At 36.9% G+C, this 17,319-nt stretch overlaps 1 protein-coding gene across 1 annotated transcript in view; it reads right to left on the bottom strand.

The window, feature by feature from the left end:
* Window positions 1-6,267: 6,267 nt before the first annotated feature.
* LOC309829341 (uncharacterized protein) overlaps window positions 6,268-17,319 on the bottom strand; it is a gene marked incomplete at its 5' end in the record, with an annotated part of 127,539 nt that continues 116,487 nt past the window's right edge. Inside the window, one exon of the mRNA XM_082665205.1 lies at window positions 6,268-7,436. Coding sequence (XP_082521331.1) covers window positions 7,273-7,436 — 164 coding nt within the window. The 3' untranslated portion in view covers window positions 6,268-7,272. The remainder of the gene's footprint in view (window positions 7,437-17,319) is intronic.

Raw genomic sequence — 17,319 nt, 5'->3', positions numbered from 1 at the left:
AAGTCCCCAACTATTTTTGTGTTACTGTCAATTTCCTGTTTTATGGCTGTTAGCATGTGCCTTATGTATTGGATTGATCCCTTGATCATTATGTAGTGTCCTTGTCTCTTGTAATAGTCTTTATTTTAAAGTCTATTTTGTGTGATATGAGAATTGCTACTCCAGCTTTCTCTTGAATTCCATTTGCATGGAATATCTTTTTCCATCCCCTCACTTTCAGTCTGTATGTTTCCCTAGGTCTGAGGTGGGTCTCTTGTAGATAGCATATGTACAGGCCTTGTTTTTGTAACCCTTCAGCCAGTATAGGTCTTTAGGTTGGAGCATGTAATCCATTTATTTGTTATTGTCAATATGTATGTTCCTATTACCCTTTTCTTAATTGTTTTGTTTTTGTTTTTGTGGGTCTTTACTTTTTCTAGTGTTTCCTGCCTAGAGAAGTTCCTTTAGCATTTGTTGTAAAGCTGGTTTGGTGTTGCTGAATTCTATTAACTTTTGCTTATCTGTAAAGATTTTTATTTCTCCATAGAATCTGAATGAGATCCTTGCTGCATAGAGTAATCTTGGTTGTAGGTTTTTCCCTTTCATCACTTTAAATATGTCCTGCCACTTCCTTCTGGTTTGCAGAGTTTCTGCTGAAAAATTTGTTATTTCTGTTGAAAAATTTCTTTGTTTCTGCTGAAAATTTGTTGCTTTTCCCTTGCTGCTTTTAATATTTTTTCTTTGTATTTAAGTTTTGATAGTTTGATTAATATATGTCTTGGTGTATTTCTCTTTGGGTTTATCCTGTATGGTACTCTCTGCTTCCTCGATTTAATTGACTATTTCCTTTCCCATGTTAGGGAAGTTTCAACTATAATTTCTTCAAAGTTTTTCTCAGACCCTTTCCTTTTCTCTCTTCTTCTTCTGGGACCCATATAGTTCGGTCTGTTTAATGTTGTCCCAGAGGTCTCTGAGACTGTCCTCAATTCTTTTCATTCTTTTTTCTTTATCCTGCTCTGTGGCAGTTATTTCCACCATTTTATCTTCCAGCTCACTTTTCCATCTTCTGCCTCGGTTATTCTGTTATTGATTCCTTCTAGAGTATTTGTAATTTCAGTAACTGTGTTGATCATCAGTGTTTGTTTGCTCTTTAGTTCCTCTAGGTCCTCATTATATGTTTCTTGTATTTTCTCCCTTCTGTTTCCTGGATTTTGGATCACCTTTACTATCATTACTCTGAATTCTTTTCAGGTAGGTTGCCTATTTCATCTTCATTTATTTGGTCTTGTAGGTTTTTACCTTGCTCCTTCAACAACATATTTTTTTGTTGTTTCTTTTTTTTTGGGGGGGTGCTTTTGTATTCCTGTCTTACAGGTTGTTTGTCATGAGTCATCCAGCACTGGAGTTTGTAGGCACTTGGATAGAGCTGGGTCTTGGTGCTGAGATGAGGACTTCCGGGAGGCCTCACTCTGATTGATATTCCCTGGGGTTCTCTGCAAGCTTCATGGCACAGTAAAAAAAAAAAAAAAAAAAAAAAAGGAAGAAAGAAAATAAAGAGCAGTACAATATCAAAGAATAAAAAACAAAATAAAATTAGAAAGATAAAAAATCTATTAGGATAAATAAAACTATAATTGAAACAACTGCAACAAGGTAAAATAAATACACAACAGAAAAAAGAAAAAAAAATTGGGGGGGGGGGGAACAAGCCAAAAGGAAAAATCACTAACAAAATATAAAGAATAAAATAAAGTTAGAAAAATAAAAGATTTATTATGAAAAATAAAAATATAAAAGAATCAACAATGAATCAACAAGGTAAAACACAACCCCAATCTGACAGAGCAAAAAGGAATAGAAGAAAATAAAAGAAAAACAGCCTTGGCTATGTGGGTGGAGTTTGGGGGGGGAACTTAGGCTGGGGTGGTGTTTAGGGTGGGGGGGTGACTTTTGAGTGTGGGGCGGGACCTACATGGGGCGATGTCCAAGTGTGGGACGGGGCCTAGGTGCGTGGGTGGGGGGTGACTTTCAAGTGCGGAGTGGGGCCTCTGCTTAGGACCTGAGCAGAAGGGGAGAGGCAGCACGTGGAAAGGAGGGCCTCTGGACTGTGGGCTTCTGGAGTTTGGAGGTAGGCCCCTGAGTGAGGGTGTGTGGGTGGGGTTTAGGCCAAGCTCATTGGAGGGGGTCTCTGAGTGTAGAGGTATGGCCCTGGGTGGGGGTGTAGGGGTGAGGCTTGGGCTCTGTGCTGGAGGGAGGCTCCGAATGCAGAGGATTAGGCCTGGGAGCCCAACAGGCTTCCTGGTGCTTAAGTGTACAGGGAAAGCACCAGCCGTGTTCCCTTCCCTTCCTTCATGCCCCTCCCCCATGGTCTCCCCCAGGGTCTCCCCCCATCGCTGCTGGACCCCTATCTGTGAGTGGGTCTCGCTGGGTGTAGGAACTCCTCCCCTCCACCAGCCGCCCCTCAGGGGTGCCAGTCCCAGAGGTCTGGCCTTTACTTTTGATCGCCCTTCCCTCCCTCCCACTCCCTCAGGACATGCGTGGCTGGAGGGGCCCAGGTGGTGGGCAGGGGAAACCTGGCCATGCTCCCTTTTGATCTTCCCTCCCAGTGGTCCTCCAATTTCCCCCTTCTGGCATGGGATCCCTTCCCCTCCCCCAGCCACCCCTCAGGGGGGCCAGTCCTGACTCGCCTCCACTTCTCCTCCTCCCTCACTCCCCCCATGCCCCACATCCTATCCAGTCACTGCGGGTTCCTCCCATCCCCTTAGGTGTCCGTGGCCCCCACCATTGCCTGGTAGGTACCCTAGTTGTGAGGAGACGCAAATTTTGTGTCCTCCTAGTACACCATCTTGACTCCACCCTTCTCTCATATCTACTTGATCAATCTGTCCTGCATGAAAAAAAATCACAACTCCATAAAAATCAAACTAACAGAAGAAGAAATTTATTAATATTGAATTAGAGTAAAATGGTTGAAACACCAGCTCCAGTTCCAGGGGTCAGGGATCACCAAGGCACGTGATGCTCTGGTGTTGAGGTCACGTGTGCATTTACTTGGCAACCAACAGCTTTCAAGATCTTTCTGAACATCCCTTCCGCACCGTTCATCCCTAAGTCTACCAACCAATTCCACTGCCCTACGTGGGGCAAAAACTGTCTCTTCACATATTACTTTTTTTTTTTTTTTTTTTGCGGTACGCGGGCCTCTCACCGTTGCGGCCTCTCCCGTTGTGGAGCACAGCCTCTGGACGCGCAGGCTCAGCGGCCATGGCTCACGGGCCCAGCCACTCTGCGGCATGTGGGATCCTCCCAGACCGGGGCATGAACCCACGTCCCCTGCACTGACAGGCGGACTCTCAACCACTGCGCCACCAGGGAAGCCCACACATTACATTTTAAGGCACAAATTATTCAATATAAACTGGAAGCCACTTTAAGAAATCTATCAAAAGATAGATTTTATGGTTGAAAATATGTCTGTGAATTTATATTAGGTCTCCAAAGTAATCAAAAAGAAAGAGGATGTCAAGTGAGTTCTCAAAGAAACAATTTTTCTTGTCATTCAAATTTTCAAAATTCATGTGTGTGTTCTTCTGAGCCAGTAAAATAAGTAAAATGAATTCTCCTGTTCCATTTATGAAATCTCTTCCTCAAATTTTGACATAATGAATTAATTTAATTCATCCTCAAGGCAATTTCAAGGTTTTCACTGTAAATTCCTTAAAGCAGAACTCAAATTTCATGGATTTCTATAAAACAAGGACTTTTTTGGATCAAAATACTCCTAGAGCTATATACTAGTACAAAGCATTACACATTATTTGTTTATATACACTTTCTATACAGTGTCGCTAAAGAACTTTGAAATCGTGGTTTCCATATTTCCCATTTTATTTAATTTTTCCACACAGTCTGTTTGTTTTTTTCCTGAGTGTGAATTTTACATAAATTTTATTGAAAAATTATTTTAAAAGGAATTTAGAAAGAATTCATTCATGCACCTCCCACTCCCAACTGTACAAAGAAAAGATTTTTTTCTCTTGATTTGATTCTAAGAAATGGAATGATAATCTTAAACTTTTCCTTTCAAATCCAGTCCTTGTGCAAATTCAAGCTCAATATATTTACAACATGAAGCAAGATATGAACTAACTTCACATTTTCAAAACAGATAATCTTTTCTGCATGGTTTTTTTCTCTGTAAGGATTTAGAGTTAGTACCCATGATCATTAAAAAAAATATATATATATATATTTGTGTATATATATATATACAAATTTTGTATATATATACAAAAATATATATATTTGTATATATATATTTGTATGTGTGTATATATATATATATATATATATGAAACTCAGCATTCTTATTCAAAAAAGTGTTCATACAAAAACCTGCCACTCAACTAGATGACAGTTTTATAAGTCGCTTCTTTTTTTTTTTGACAACCTATTTATCCTACTATTTAAAATCCTTGAAGGAAGGCTTGCCATAAATGATAGTGTATTTCAAAGGTCATGTAATTTGTAATTTGTCATTCTTCATTTTGCAGGAAATGGTTCATGATGTAAACAACACATGAGCAATATATTAACATGTTTTGCTTTCAGCATGAATAGATTTTTCTCTTAATTTTGATGACATTCAAGGCAAACTATACATTGTTCTGGTCAACTATGGGTTGTAAAGAAGAAGATATGTATTAAATTGTATATGTTGTTATGCTTTGGTATCTCTAATTGCTGTGCCTTGTTTGTTTGGTAGAGGTAGATTCTAAACTTCTAGAAAGAAACATACTTTTGATTATTCATTTATTCATTCATTCATTCTTTTAAATACTCACCAATTCTGTCAAAGTGCTTATATTAAATGCCTAATAAATTCAAGAAAGAAATGATTTAGGTAACAGATGATGAAAACTGTGGAATGGTTTCTACTTTTGTGAAACTCATGGAAAAGCAAGAGAAGCAAACAAGCAATCATGTGAATGTGAGTTTTTTTTGTATGTGTGCTGTCAGGATGGCCTGCTTGCCAGACACTCCTCTATTACCCTGTTTGTGGTGCTGACAGAGGAGGATTCCCATGTCCATTATATATTTCTCACCTTAGTGCCTCATATGAAGTAGAGAGGACAGATCCTTCTTTGCGGGCTATGGTCAGACATGTGACTCAAGCTTAACCAAATGCACATTCACCCTTTCTACGTGGCTTTTCAAAGTGGGACATTTGGCTCAAGAATTGGGAGAGTTTTGTTTTGTTGTGTCATTACTATCATGACAGCAGTAATTGCCCTGGTAGCTCTAGCATGGCACCTGTGATCTTGGCACAGGGACTGCTGGTGACATCTTAAATAGTATAAAGCTGTTGCATGTCCTTACCCTTAATTTCTGCTTTCCAGCATCCATGGACATGTGCCTTGTTATAATTGCAGTATTGCTGTCTCTCATTGATTCTATGAGGCTTTAATTTATATCTACTCCTAATGTATCTCCCTCTCCCACCTGCCAAAACACAAACACACACACACAGCTAGGGTCACAAAGAACAGCTCAAATGTCCTTCACAGCTTAAAATAAAACTTATTGAACAATAGTTTATGTCCCCAAAGAGTGAAATTAAGATAAAAAGAACAGAATTTCTGTCCATGTGGGTACAGCATAACAGTCAAATGCACTTTGATTTCATATTTTTTTTGACCTATTTTGTCTTTCATTAAAACACGTAAAACACTCAGAGTAGGGCTTGGTGAGTAGTAATCATATGTCAGTATGAGCTATTTTATTATACAAAGGGGTGGAGCATAGAGGTTAAGAGTCCAGGTTATGGTTCTACACTGACTTTATTCATAAACTAGCTCTTCCATTTACACATCTGTGTGACCTTGGGCAAGTTACTTGGAAAGGTTACTTAAAATCTCTGTGCCTGAGTTTCTTCATAGGTGAAATAAGGCTCATAATAGTATCATTCAAGACTGAGATTGATAATCCCAGCAATATTTATAGGAAAGTCTTGTCATATATTAAGCTCTCATGGAGTGTTATCTGTTTCTAGCTTCATCTAATTTCATGTCCATTTTCCCAATAAATCCACTGAAATTTAATAATTGTTATATATATATATATATATATATATATATATATATATATATATACTCTCTCTTCTTAATAATGAAAGGATTTATAGCTTTTCATGTTCTCTTTGAGTAAAGGTTTAGTATATTTTATATACTTTGTTATGTTTGGTTCTGTAAGTACTTAATTTCTAAATAGGCATGGTAATTTTGCTTTCAGAGTAATTAGAGCTATTTAAATGAGTTCTATATTATAATTTCCTACTTGTTATTGTGTTATTAAGCTTATTAATTTCTCAAGTTATTGCACCGAGGCCAGAAACTGTGGTTTTTTTCTATTTTTAATAACTGATTAAAGTTTATTGCTTTGAGAACATAAATTTTGAACGTTTTTCAGATATTTGGGAGCTCTTTGCATGTCTATTTAGTCTAATTTTAAATTTCAGTATAAACCTATTAATTCAGACTTGTACTTATACTCTTCAAAATCGATATCATTTTTAAAGTTTTCTATGGACTTGCTTAAAATCATTTTGAGAGAGGAGTCAAAGATTTCCACTTACATTATAAGACCAATATTAATCATCTTCTCATTATTCTAAAAGTGTTTGCTATTCATATTATATATTCTTTGTGGATCATGAATTTGTCCATTTTAATATTGATATTGCCCATCCTCCTTTTTTTTGGTTATTGTTCGTATTTATTTGTTTGCTTTTATCAAGTAAAGAAGGGTCTCTTCATTATTTGCCAGTCAAAATCTCTTCAGAACAGACAAGCTGTACTGGAAAGGAATAAAACCCAGGGTCATAGGCTTATTCCAAGTTTCAGAGAATAGTCATGTTCTCTCCAAGTATTCTTTTCTTTAATTGAAGTATATTTGATTTACAATATTGTGTTAGTTTCAGGTGTACAGCAAAGTGATTCGGTTATACATTTGTATGAATAAATTAATATATATTCTTTTTTCTCAGTTCTTTTCCATTATAGGTTATTATATGATACTGAATATATTTCCCTGTGCTAGACAGTAAATCCTTGTTGTTTATCTATTTTATATATGGTCTCTCCAAGTATTCATTTAAGCACATGCCTGGCAGCCATGCCCAGTCTGTCTCTCCTTGACCCAGATAGGAGTTTTCCAGATTGACATCACCAACAGGTTTGACTTTATTTATGGCTATGCATACTCAGTGAAAAATGAAAATGCAGTGCTGCTTATTCAAAAATTCTTCAGAATTTCAAGATGGCAACAATAGAGCATTAAACCAAGTGTGTAGTCCTTCTGTCTGGGTCTGAGTGGATGCACTAGGTGCATGCCCATAAATCTGGCTCTTCTTGTACCTTCTTTTTCAATGGTAATGTTTCCATCTCCTACTTCAGCCACTTTGGGAGAAACATGGGGGAAAAAACGGGAATTAATTTTTTTCTTGCAATCACTGATTTTCAATTTTAACATAGAATGGAACAAAATCCATGGAGCTAAAGACACAGTTGAAGTTCAACAGTCATAATAAACCACTAAGGTATTATATACTTCTGATTTTATAGTGTATACAGGATTATTTTTTGTAATGCATCTCCAGATTAAGGAATTTAAATAATTTAATAGTCAAAATTATGTTTGGGATTTAAAGAATATATTTAAGAATGCATAAAATTTGCCTTTTATCCTTATCTGTAATTTTATTCTATTTTTACTCTCAATATTAACTTACAAGGTTTTTTCTTAGTTATATAATTTTTTACATTTTAGTAATGTGATATTCCTTATTGTTATTCATTTGAGTTTTATTCCAAAAACTCTGTTGTATCGATGACAATGATGGTGATTGATGATGGGGGAATAAAATGTACTTTATCCATGAATTATTTGTCTTAAGATTATCTATATGTAAACATCAATGACTCTAAGAGTTAGTTATGAAGTTCATAAATTAATCATTTACCGTTTACTCATTATGTTATTTTTGTTGATATAATTCTATTGATAAATGAATCTGTTGCAATTTCAAAGCTAGAAAAAATGTATTGCCACTTCTTCTCAATGTAAGTGTATTACTTAATTTTTAAATCCAAATGCATCATAATTCAAAGTTAATTGCAGAGACTTTTTGTTAAATTATCCCAACTTATCTTGCTCTTTGTATTTATAAGCTCTTTAATATTGCATGTATTCAAGATATCAAAGTAGCCTTAAAAACTTATTACAAATGATAGCTTTTTTACTTAGATTAATCTGCTACTATGATACAAAGGGTGTTTTATTAAATATTCATTTTCTTCTATCAGCACTGATACTAGTAATTTAAGTTTGGCTATAGAGTAATCAATTAAAGTAAAGCATGCCGTGTGAACACTAAACCTAACACGTTAATTTAGTCTATTTTGACTACTCGTGCTGTCTTGCAAATCATTCCTATGGTTACAACACATTTATCAAAGTTTCTAATAGAGAAACATTCCATGATGGCAAGACCTATACTAAATAAATATAAGATTTATGGATAATAAAAATATTTAGATTTAATTTCGTAAATTAAGTGACATTTTCCTAATATCACAGAACACATACAATAAAAATGAGCTAAATACACTAAAATTTTGTTTAAATTATTGTGGAAAAATGACTGTGTAAGGTTAATCATAGAAGGTGTACAAATGATTATACAAGAAGAGCATAAAATTTAATTAACTCTGTGATAAATTAAGGATAGTGAACAGGCAAGTGACATCTTAGAGCTGGCATATAAGTGAAATTGTGTCCAAGTGTCACCTTGGTTGGAGCTTTTTCATATTCCTAGTAAGCAGGTGTCATTATTTCAACAGAATAAAAGGACAAGAAACTTTACAATGTTGTCTGAACTTTGGAATCACTATTGCAAATCCTTAAAATGATAGCATAAATGTGACTTTGATAAATGTACTTGTAGGGAATTTAACTTTACCCTAAAGAGGTCTGGCCTTGGCCTTTGCCTTTGCTCTCAGGGAGATATATCCTTTGGAAGGTCATGCCTGACAGGAGCATCTTTGTATAGGGGTCTGACCACACCAGATTAAGGTAGGGGTTGACCAGGATAGAAAGACCAACAATGTGATACAGAGTAGGGCTTTGGGTCATACAATATCACTTGAAATGGAGACTGAGATCAACCAGGGGGCAAGTGGAACCCCAGTAGTGACTGAATACTGAAGCTGAATACTGGGGTGAGCTTCCCTGGTTCATAGTGCTGAAACCTTAGGGTACTGTCGCACAAGGATACCAGGAAAGCAACACCTCCTGATTCCACAGAGAGTCAATCAAGTCCAGGAAGCACAGAGAGTCCAATAGGATACTATCAGAGAAACACACCAAGACACATATTAATCAAACTATCAAAAATTAAATACAAAGAAAATATATTAAAAGCAGGAAGGGAAAAGCAACAAATAAATACAAGGGAATCCCCAAAAGGTTAACAGCTGATCTTTCAGCAGAAACTCTGCAAGCCAGATGGGAGTGGTATGACATTTAAAGTGATGAAAGGGAAAAACATACAACGAAGATTACTCTACCCAGCAAGGATCTCATTCAGATTTGATAGAGAAATTAAAACCTTTACAGACAACCAAAAGCTAAGAGAATTCAGCAACAACAAACCAGCTTTACAAAAAATGTGAAAGGAACTTCTCTAGGCAAGAAACACAAGAGAAGGAAAATACCTACAATAACAAACCCCAAACAATTAAGAAAAATAGGAACATACATATCGATAACTACCTTAAATGTAAATGGTTTAGATGCTCCAACCAAAAGACTTAGACTGGCTGAATGTATACAAAAACAGGACCCATATATATGCTGTCTACAAGAGACCCACTTCAGACTGAGGGACACATACAGACTGAAAGTGAGGGGAGGGGATGGAAAAAGATATTCCATGCAAATGGAAATCAAAAGAAAGCTGGAGTAGCAATTCTCATATCAGACAAAATAGACTTTAAAATAAAGACTATTACAAGAGAGAAAGAAGGACACTACAAATGAGCAAGGGATGAATCTAACAGGAAGATATAAACATTGTAAATATTTATGCACCCAACATAGGAGCACCTCAATACATAAGGCAAATGCAAACAGCCATAAAAGGGAAAATCGACAGTAACACAATAATAGTAGGGCACTTTAACACCCCACTTTTACAAATGGACAGATGATCCAAAATGAAAATAAATAATGAAGGAAACACAAGCCTTAAATGATACATTAAACAAGATGGACTTAATTGATATTTATAGGACATTCCATCCAGAAACCACAGAATACACTTTCTTCTCAAATGCTCATGGAACATTCTCCAGGATAGATTATATCTTGGGTCACAAATCAAGCATTTGTAAATTTAAGAAAATTGAAATCATATCAAGTATCTTTTCTAACCACAATGCTATGAGACTAGATATCAATTACAGGAAAAAAATCTATAAAAAATACAAACACATGGAGGCTAAACAATACACTACTAAATAACCAATAGATCACTGAAGAAATCAAAGAGGAAATCAAAAAATACCTAGAAACAGATGACAATGAAAACACGATGAACCAAAACCTATGGGATGTAGCAAAAGCAGCTCTAAGAGGGAAGTATATAGCAATACAATCCTACCACAAGAAAGAAGAAACATCTCAAATAAGAAACCTAACCTTACACCTAAAGAAATTAGAGAAAGAACCAAAAAAAAACCCCAAAGTTAGCAGAAGGAAAGAAATCATAAAGATCAAATCAGAAATAAATGAAAAAAAAATGAAGGAAACAATAGCAAAGATCAATAAAACGAAAACCTTGTTCTTTGTGAAGATAAACAAAATTGATAAACAATAGCCAGACTCATGAAGAAAAAAAGGGAAAAGATTCAAAATATAGAATTAGAAATGAAAAAGGAGAAGTAACAACTGACACTGCAGAAATATAAAGGATCACGAGAGATTACTAGAAGCTACTCTATGCCAATAAAATGGACAACCTGGAAGAAATGGACAAATTCTTAGAAAAGCACAACCTTCCAAGACTGAACCAGGAAGAAATAGAAAATATAAACAGACCAATCACAAATACTGAAATTGAAACTGTGATTAAAAATCTTCCAACAAACAAAAGCCCAAGACCAGATGGCTTCAGAGGCGAATTCTATCAAACATTTAGAGAAGAATTAACACCTGTCTTTCTCAAACTCTTCCAAAATATAGCAGGAGGAACACTCCTAAACTCATTCTATGAGGCCACCATCACCCTGATACCAAAACCAGACAAAGATTTCACAAAAAAAGAAAACTACAGGCCAATACCACTAAGAAATTTAGATGCAAAAATCCTCAACAAAATACTAGCAATCAGAATCCAACAGCATATTAAGGATCATAAAGCATGATCGAGTGGGGTGCAAGGATTCTTCAATGTACGCAAATCAATCAATGTGATAAATCATATTAACAAAATGAAGGAGAAAAACCGTAGGATCATCTCAATAGATGCAGAAAAGCCTTTGACAAAATTCAACACCGATTTATGAAAAAAACCCTGCAGAAAGTAGGCATAGAGGGAACTTACCTCAACATAATAAAGGCCATATATGAAAAACCCACAGCCAACATCGTTCTCAATGGTGAAAAACTGAAATCATTTCACTAAGATCAGGAAAAAGACAAGGTTGCCCACTCTCACCACTATTATTCAACATAGTTCTGGAAGTTTTAACCAGAGCAATCTAAGAAGAAAAAGAACTAAAAGGAATCCAAATTGGAAAAGAAGCAGTAAAACTGTCACTGTTTGCAGATGACATGATACTATACACAGAGAATCCTAAAGATGCTACCAGAAAACTACTAGAGCTAATCAATGAATTTGGTAAAGTAGCAGGATACAAAATTAATGCTCAGAAATCTCTTGCATTCCTATACACTAATGATATAAAATCTGAAAGTGAAATGAAGGAAACACTCCCATTTACCATTGCAACAAAAAGAATAAAATACCTAGGAAAAAACCTACCTAAGGAAACAAAAGAGTTGTATGCAGAAAACTATAAGACACTGATGCAAGAAATTAAAGATGATACAAACTGTTGGAGAGATAAACCATGTTCTTAGATTGGAAGAATCAACATTGCGAAAATGACTCTACTACCCAAAGCAATCTACAGATTCAATGCAATCCCTATCAAACTACCAATGGTATTTTTCACAGAACTAGAACAAAAAATTTCACAATTTATATGGAAACACAAAAGACCCCAAATAGCCAAAGCAACCTTGAGAAAGAAAAATGGAGCTGGAGGAATCAGGCTCCCTTCTTCAGACTACATTCAAAGTTACAGTAGTCAAGACAGTATGGTACTGGCACAAAAACAGAAATCAAGATCAATGGAACAGGATAGAAAGCCCAGAGGTGACCCACGCACATATGGTCACCTTATTTCTGATAAAGGAGGCAAGGATATACAATGGAGAAAAGACAGCCTCTTCAATAAGTAGTGCTGGGAAAACTGGACAGCTACATGTAAAAGAATGAAATTAGAAAACTACCTTAAACCATACACAAAAATAAACTCAAAATGGATTAAAGACCTAAATGTAAGGCCAGACACTATAAAACCCTTAGAGGTAAACATAGGGAGAACAGTCTATGACATAAATCACGGCAAGATCCTTTTAGACCCACCTCCTAGAGTAATGGAAATAAAAAGAAAAATAAACAAATGGGACCTAATGAAACTTAAAATATTTTGCACAGCAAAAGAAACCATAAAGAAGATGAAAAGACAACCCTGAGAATGGGAGAAAATATGTGCAATTGAAGCAACTGACAAAGGAGTAATCTCCAAAATTTACAAGCAGCTCATGCAGCTCAATACCAATTAAACAAACAACCCAACCCCCAAATGGGCAGAAGACCTAAAGAGACATTTCTCCAAAGAAAATATACAGATTTCCAATAAACATATGAAAGGATGCTCAACATCACTAATCATTAGAGAAATGCAAATCAAAACTACAATGAGGTATCACTTCACACTGGTCAGAATGGCCATCATCAAAAAATCTACAAACAATAAATGCTGGAGAGGGTGTGGAGAAAAGGCAACCCTCTTGCACTGTTGGTGGGAATGTAAATTGATACAGCCACTATGGGGAACAATACGGAGCTTCCTTAAAAAAGCAAAAATGGAACTACCATACGACCCAGCAATCCCACTACTGGGCATATACCCTGAGAAAACCATAATTCAGAAAGAGTCATGTACCACAATGTTCACTGCATCTCTATTTACAATAGCCAGGACACGGAAGCAACCTAAGTGTCCATCGACAGATGAATGGATAAAGAAGATGTGGCACATATATACAATGGAATATTACTCAGCCATAAAAAGAAACAAAATTGAGTTATTTGTAGTGAGGTGGATGGACCTAGAGACTGTCATACAGAGTGAAGTAAGTCAGAAAGAGAAAAACAAATACCATATGCTAACACATTTATATGGAATCTAAAAAAAAATATGGTTCTGAAGAACTTAGGGGCAGGACAGGAATAAAGACGCAAATGTAGATAATGGACTTGAGAACATGGGGAGGGGGAAAGGGTAAGCTGGGATGAAGTGAGAGCGGCATGGACATATATACACCACCAAATATAAAATAGATAGCTAGTGGGGAAAGCAGCTGCATAGCACAGGGACATCAGCTCGGTGCTTTGTGTCCACCTAGAGGGCTGGGATAGGGAGGGTGGGAAGGAGACTCAAGGAGGAGGAGATATGGGGATAAATGTATATGTACAGCTGATTCACTTTGTTATAAAGGAGAAACTAACACACCTTTGTAAGCAGTTATACTCCAATAAAGATGTTAAAAAGAAACAAACAAACAAACAAAAGAAACATCCTCACAGATACACCCAGAGTAATGTTTGACCAAATACCTGGCCACCCTGTGGCCCAGTCAAGTTGAGGCATAAAATAAACCATCACACCTTCCATAAAACTCATTTCTTTGAAAAACAATTAGCAGAACAGGAATGTTTTTGAAACCCATATACACTGGCAGAAATATATAATAATAATTTATTCTAGTGACAAGACCAGTGATATTCTCAGGATGGAAGCTATTCAAAATAGTTAATTTGTTACCAGGTAGATAGTAAATCTCAAGAAATTATGTAATTTTGGAGCTTGGTTTTGGTCTCTTTTTCTTACAGGTTGGACATTTGGCAGTAGCAGTAGCTAGATTAGCCTTAGTTAGTGAGAATCCATGCTGTTGGCCTCTCTCTCTGCCATCATGACCACTCCATCCTCTAAACAGTGTCTCATGAAGGCCTTCATAGTACTAACTATTTGAAGAGATTAACATGCTATCCTGAAAGCAATGGATTCATGTGCTGCGCTCTGCAATGTTTAGATAGTCTGAGATCCCTTTGGACTACATTATAGCAGAGGAAAAGGAATTACAGCTCAACAGCAAAATTTGCAAGTGTTTATTACACATTTGAAGTGAGCAAAAACTCTCCCTGATCCTCTTTTCTTACTGAAATAGAAAAGAATGCACATGCCAAAACAATGTCCATATACCAGAACCTGAGGCTCTATCTGTTCTAACAAAGTTACCACATCCATCATGGCAACTTCAATCAGGGCAACTACTGGGTTGAGCTTGCAGTGGTCTACAGTCACCTTCCAGGATCCATCTGGTTTTTGCAAGATCATTGCTAGGTAACTTAACTGGGGATGTGATAAGGACCACCATCCTTGCTTCTGTTAGAAACTCATAGCTGATATAAATCTCCTAAACTCTATATAATACAATTTTTATTTATATATTTTTACTTACTTTCTCATGACAGGAACAGTTTCAGAGGCTTCCATGTGGCTTTCCCTATTTTGGTAGTTATCTACAACCAAGGACCCAATCTGGAAGTTGTACTAACTTCCAAGTATGTTAATACCAATTAAACATTCAGGGTCCAGGGAAATGACCATCAGGTGGTCTATGTAAGTGATTTATTACCTGTCTCCCATATGCCCCCATACATATAGGAAGGCCACAATAATGTTTCAAAGTATTCGTAGTTCAATATCACAGAAACCCTATAACCTATACCAACAGTGCTAAAAATATGAGTAATCCCCATCTCCCAATTTATAGTCAAGTGAGTAAATGGCCATAATTTTCTTGAGGAAAAATGCAGCAAATCATTGCTTTGTATATACATGCTATGGTATTGCAATTGTTCCACTTGGAACCACTGTTTAGTGGGCTCTGATTCTGAACAATCGTCCCCAGTCTGAAACCTATGCAAGGAATCATGACATATTTATTAGGGTGGCTATCCTCAGACGCCCAATCACCAAACCTTGATTTCTTCTGCTGGTTCAACCTGAGTAGTGACTTCGTCAGACACCAAACTATTTTGCCCCTAGGGAGGTCATATTCTATTAACCATCCTTGTAAGTCCCTGTGTATCTGGTTCCCAGGGCTATTACTCCAACTTTGCTAGTGATCACAACATATGTGGTTAAGTGCCACCTGGTTACTGACAGTTAACTGCTGCCACCTAGACTCTACTATTTTAAAGTCCATTCATGGACATTGTTTTCAGCTAGATAAATTCTGTAACAGTATTTTCTATCTCCAGCCCTAAAATGAAAAGTAGAGACACTACTGAATTTATTTATTTATTTTTTTCCTGTACACGGGCCTCTCACTGTTGTGGCCTCTTCCGTTGTGGAGCACAGGCTCTGGACGCACAGGCCCAGTGGCCATGGCTCACGGGCCCAGCTGCTCCGCGGCATGTGGGATCCTCCCGGACCGGGGCACGAACCCGCGTCCCGTGCATCGGCAGGCGGACTCTCAACCACTGTGCCACCAGGGAAGCCCCTGAACTTTTTAATGATGCTGCTTCCTGTCTCACCAGGCCATTCATATGGCCTTGATAAATTTTGTGTCCTTGGGCCTTCCCAAGGAACATAACCATCATGCTTATCTTCTGACTGTACATATTACATCCATTCTAGCATGTCTACTTCTCTGAACTTTTTAATTTCTTTATCCATCATCTGACATTGCAGTTCATGCATTTCAGTTTTGCTCAGCTTGGCCACTGTGTGTACCATGCCATGTACTGGGAGCCACCTTATTAGTTTGTACAATCTCCTGAGGTTCTTTCCAGGACACTAAATCCTTTATCTCCAAAGAATATTCTCAGGTAAATAAATTCTTCCCTTTCCAATTCTATGTTCCAGTCCCTTTGATAAAGAATCTTCTAACACAGTGCCACTCATACATCCCAGATGGCTACTGATACATGTCAGATAGATTTGCAGCATCTTTAAATTACAGTACTTTGTTTATGAAGCCAAGTGCATCCTCAGTTGCTTGATATTGTGACTTAAAACCTAGGTATAAGCCAAGTGGCCAGGAGGGAAAGTGAGGGCAGATCTTGAGTGGTATATCTGCTGCCTTTCAGGATGATTGAGATGACTGCTCTTAGCAAAAAGGAATGGAACACTTCTGCAGGCTTAGAAGGTTCAGAAGAGTCAGAGGAATCAAAATCTTCAGGAGCAATCATCCGCATGTCTAGATTCTGTGTGTTAAAGCTTCAGATTTTCCCAATGGGGGCAATGCCCTTGGTATAACAAATCTGCCAAGTTTAACCTCCTTTGAAGTTAGTCGCACAGACTAATAAATCTCAGGCCTCATGTTTGGCTTTCTCTGCACTCCTGCTGCAAAACGAGGGCTTCTTTGCCTCTACCAAGGAGTCCCTTTGGCTTTCACATCTCATTTTTAATTCACTCTTATTTTCTTTATCATTCTATTATCATTCTGTAGAGAAATTATAGCCCATAAGAGTGTGACAGAGAGGGGACTGGAATTATAGAAATTGAGGAAGGTATTAATGGTCTAATGGTCTCCTTGCTCCTGGATGAATTCATGTCCATGTTCATAAGAGTGCACTCTCACTTGTGAATCCCATCATATCACTTCCTTTCCCAAATCTCTTCAGGATAAACCATATAGATATATAACAAGACTGAATTATCTATTCCCCACCAAAATAGTAAACTCATTTCCCGTTGCTCCCTTTTGTGGCATTTTAAATTCTCAAAAAATATGTAAATATAGAGAAGATCAATAATTATCAACATATGTCCAATCGTGTTTTGGCTCTGCCCAAAACACGATTACTTTAAGGTTACTTTAGGATTACTTCAGAGTTACTTTAACCCCTGAATAGTA

This window comes from Grampus griseus (assembly GCF_964374135.1).
Source record: "Grampus griseus genome assembly, chromosome: 11".
Lineage (NCBI taxonomy): Eukaryota > Metazoa > Chordata > Mammalia > Artiodactyla > Delphinidae > Grampus > Grampus griseus.
This window is presented reverse-complemented; position numbering and strand designations above follow the sequence as displayed.